The sequence below is a fragment of the Aquarana catesbeiana genome, linkage group LG08 (assembly GCF_042186555.1).
Source record: "Aquarana catesbeiana isolate 2022-GZ linkage group LG08, ASM4218655v1, whole genome shotgun sequence".
Taxonomy (NCBI): Eukaryota; Metazoa; Chordata; class Amphibia; order Anura; family Ranidae; genus Aquarana; species Aquarana catesbeiana.
In genome coordinates, this window is record NC_133331.1 from 71,658,314 (window position 1) to 71,661,785 (window position 3,472).

Genomic DNA, 3,472 nt, shown 5'->3' on the forward strand with positions numbered 1-3,472 from the left:
AAGTAGCATATTTCATGTCTGAGGTTTACATCCACTTTAAGGAGAGTGAAGGTCCACTTTAACTCAATAGATGTTAACTTGCATGCAGAAAGCAACACAACAGAACGGCATAATGAGAAGCATAAACCATATCAGGAATGTCAAAAATAACTTAGAGAGTGCAAAATATGGTGCAACTGTATATGGTAGCCAATCAGATTCTAACTTCAGCTTGTTCAATTAAGCTTTGACAAAAAAACCTGGAAGCTGATTGAATTGATGCTGACTGAATTCTATGCAGAGCTGCACCAGATTCTGCACTCCCCAGTTTTAGTAAATCAACCTCATTATCTAAAAAAAGAAAATGACAGAATAATAGTGGCAGTAAGTTTGCAGTTTTCTAACCACATGTAGTGTGCTCAATGCTAGGGTTGAATACTGGTGTGATGACTGTATCTCAGCAGTGTGCACAGTCTATGTTCTCCCATTGTGTCTGATGGATGAGGTTAGATCAAAGGCTCCAGATTATCTTCAGTCACCGTGTAACACTGGATGCACAGTAATAAACTCCTTCATGCTGGTCTGTTGGTGACTTGATCTTCAGGTAGGTGCTGTCTTCTTCTCTCTTCACCTCATAGACCGACTTATCTTTGTACTTGTCATCGTAGATGGGATCCTGTCCCCGAATAATGTAGGCAATGTATTTCAGCTCACGGCTGGCTCCTTGGTGGTACCAGTACATGTAGTCATGCTTTGTGGTCACTTGCTGGCACTCCATTTCAACGTCTATGTTGGCTCTACTTACAATAAGTGGGGGGTTTTGATCAATTGTCTGAGCCAAACCTGTACAGACAAAAGTACATTGTAAAATGTATAAAGTTGTGCTAACTTTATATGATATGCAATTTCGTGTTTCCTTCAAGAGGCCTCCCAAAAGCTGATATTCCAAGATACCAGAGGGTTAAATCACCCAACATGTTCTTATCTTTTTCATGGACTCCAACAGTGAATTGTCTTCACTGCCATTGCCAGAGAGTCCTGTTCTTCCATATTTTTCAATAATCTTATATGCTATAGACTAGAGTAGAAGGAATGGGACGCCAAGGAAGAGAAAGTTATGGCAGGGAGATTTTTGCCTTCAGCGATCCAAGCCACTGGCATCTGTCTAAAACTGTAATATAAGTTTTTGGTGGACCATTAATTGAAGGAACATAGTGGGCTTCTCTCACTTACAAGATGGGATGGCAAGGCACAAGACAAGCCTCTGCAGAAGAGACATGGTTATAACGCTGCTTCAGAAGCTGAGGGAGAAAGGAACTGCAGAGACAGGAAGTCACATGGTCACTGTTACATTATGGCTACACAGGAAACAAAATATGTGTCAGGTTTGACTTACTAAAACTGGAGAGTGCAAAATCTGGTTCAGCTCTGCATAGAAACCAATCAGCTTCCAGGTTGTATCGTCAAACCATAATTGAACAAGCTGAAGTTAGAAGAAGATTGGCAACCATGCACAGCTGCACCATGTTTTGCACCCTCCAGTTTTAATAAATCAACCCCTTTTAGTCTACTTCTAAATGTTCATAAAGTGGAATATTTTCTGCAATTTTCTCCTCCCTATGGCTTCTTTTGTGAAGGTCTAATTACTCCAGCATTAAAGTAGTATGCTTGCAAAATGCGCCATGTAGGTTTATATTGTTTTCCAAAAAACAAAAAGGGGTTGGCTACCTCTTATTTCCATCCTCAGAATGTCACGGTTTGAAATGTTTTCAGTGAAGTAAATACACAGAATTTTCTCTACATTTTAGATGGAATTTGATATAATTTCTTGTTTTCTGCAAGGTAATGAACACATATCTATGAACAAACAGCAACTAGCAAACAAAGCATATGTGTTAACAAAGTCAACATTTTATCATAGCTTAGTAATTAGTGTGCCGTGGCTGTTTCATTTTTGACAGCTAAAGCAGTAAAGCCCCATTCACACCTGAGAGTTTTGTTGCATGATTCCTGAAGCACAACAATGCTTAAGATGAAAAAATCCACTTATTTTAAATGAGCCTATTCACGTCGGAGCTATCTGTCAAAAAAAAGGTTCTTTGGAGCAGAAATGCTCTTCGGGTCACCGGCTCCGCCATGTTGAGTGTGGGAAGCCGGCTGTGACTGCTTACATCAGCCCGTGTTGCACTTTGTGAATATCCCCGCAGCCTTCTAGGATCTGTGATGTGTCCCAGAGGGCTGCGGGGCACAGAGAAGGGGGACCAACTTCTGCCTGGGCGACTTGGGCGGAAGTGGAAGTGGGTACCCATCAAAACCAAGTACCTGCTCCCTTAAAAAAGTGCCCAAAAGTTAAAGAGGACGGGGAGCTTTCCCTTTTTGTTTGAGGTTCTGCTTTAACATGATGCTTAAAAATTAGCTCTTAACCCTCAATGAATCAAAGATAATTAAAGAATGTGCAGGAAAGAGGCGGGCATTAAAGCTGAATTTGGAGCAAACAACATAATACTAGATGAAAGACATGCATACAACTTATCACCAAAAGTATTGGGACACCTGCCTTTATACGCACATGACCTTTAATGGCCTTCCAGTCTTGGTCCATAGGGTTCAATATTGGGTTAGCCCACCCTTTGGAGCTATAACAGCTTCAACTCTTCTGGGACGGCTGTCCACAAGGTTTAGGAGTGTGTCTATGGGAATGTTTGACCATTCTTCCAGAAGCGCATTTGTGCGCTCTAATTCATCCTAAAGGTGTTCTATTGGGTTGAGTTTAGGACTCTGTGCAGGGCAGCCAAGTTCCTCCACCCCAAACTCGTTCATCCATGTCTTTATGGACCTTGCTTTGTGCACTGGTGCGCAGTCATGTTGGAACAGGAAGGGGCCATCCCCAAACTGTTCCCACAAAGTTGGGAGCATGAAATTGTCCAAAATGCCCTTAAGAGTTCCCTTCACTGGAACTAATGGGCCAAGCCCAACCCCTGAAAAACAACCCCACACCATAATCCTCCCTCCACCAAATGATTTGGGCCAGTGCACAAAGCAAAGTCCATAAAGACATGGATGAGCGAGTTTGGGGTGGAGGAACTTGACTGGCCTGCACAGAGTCCTGACCTTAACCAGAAAGAACACCTTTGGGATGAATTAGAGCGGAGACTGTGAGCCAGGCCTTCTTGTCCAACATCAGTGCCTGACCTCACAAATGTGCTTCTGGAAGAATGGTTAAACATTCCCATAGACACACTCCTAAACCTTGTGGACGGCCTTCCCAGAAGAGTTGAAGCTGTTATAGCTGCAAAGGGTGGACCAACTCAATATTGAACCCTACGGACTAAGACTGGGATTCCATGAAATTTCATGTGCATGTGAAGGCAGGCATCCCAATACTTTTGATAATATAGTGTATATGAGAGATGTTTTACCTGGCCAGGGATTCCTATTTCTGACCATCCAATCCTGAGATTTATTTAGCTCTGACACACAGCACAGCCCTGTA

General features: G+C 42.5%; 1 gene segment (V, D, J or C); it reads right to left on the minus strand.

The window, feature by feature from the left end:
• Positions 1 to 364: 364 nt before the first annotated feature.
• Positions 365 to 1,337, minus strand: LOC141105259 (T cell receptor beta variable 27-like). The segment is given in 2 exon segments: positions 365 to 822; positions 1,213 to 1,337. Coding segments are annotated over 2 exon segments (354 nt in total).
• Positions 1,338 to 3,472: the final 2,135 nt, after the last annotated feature.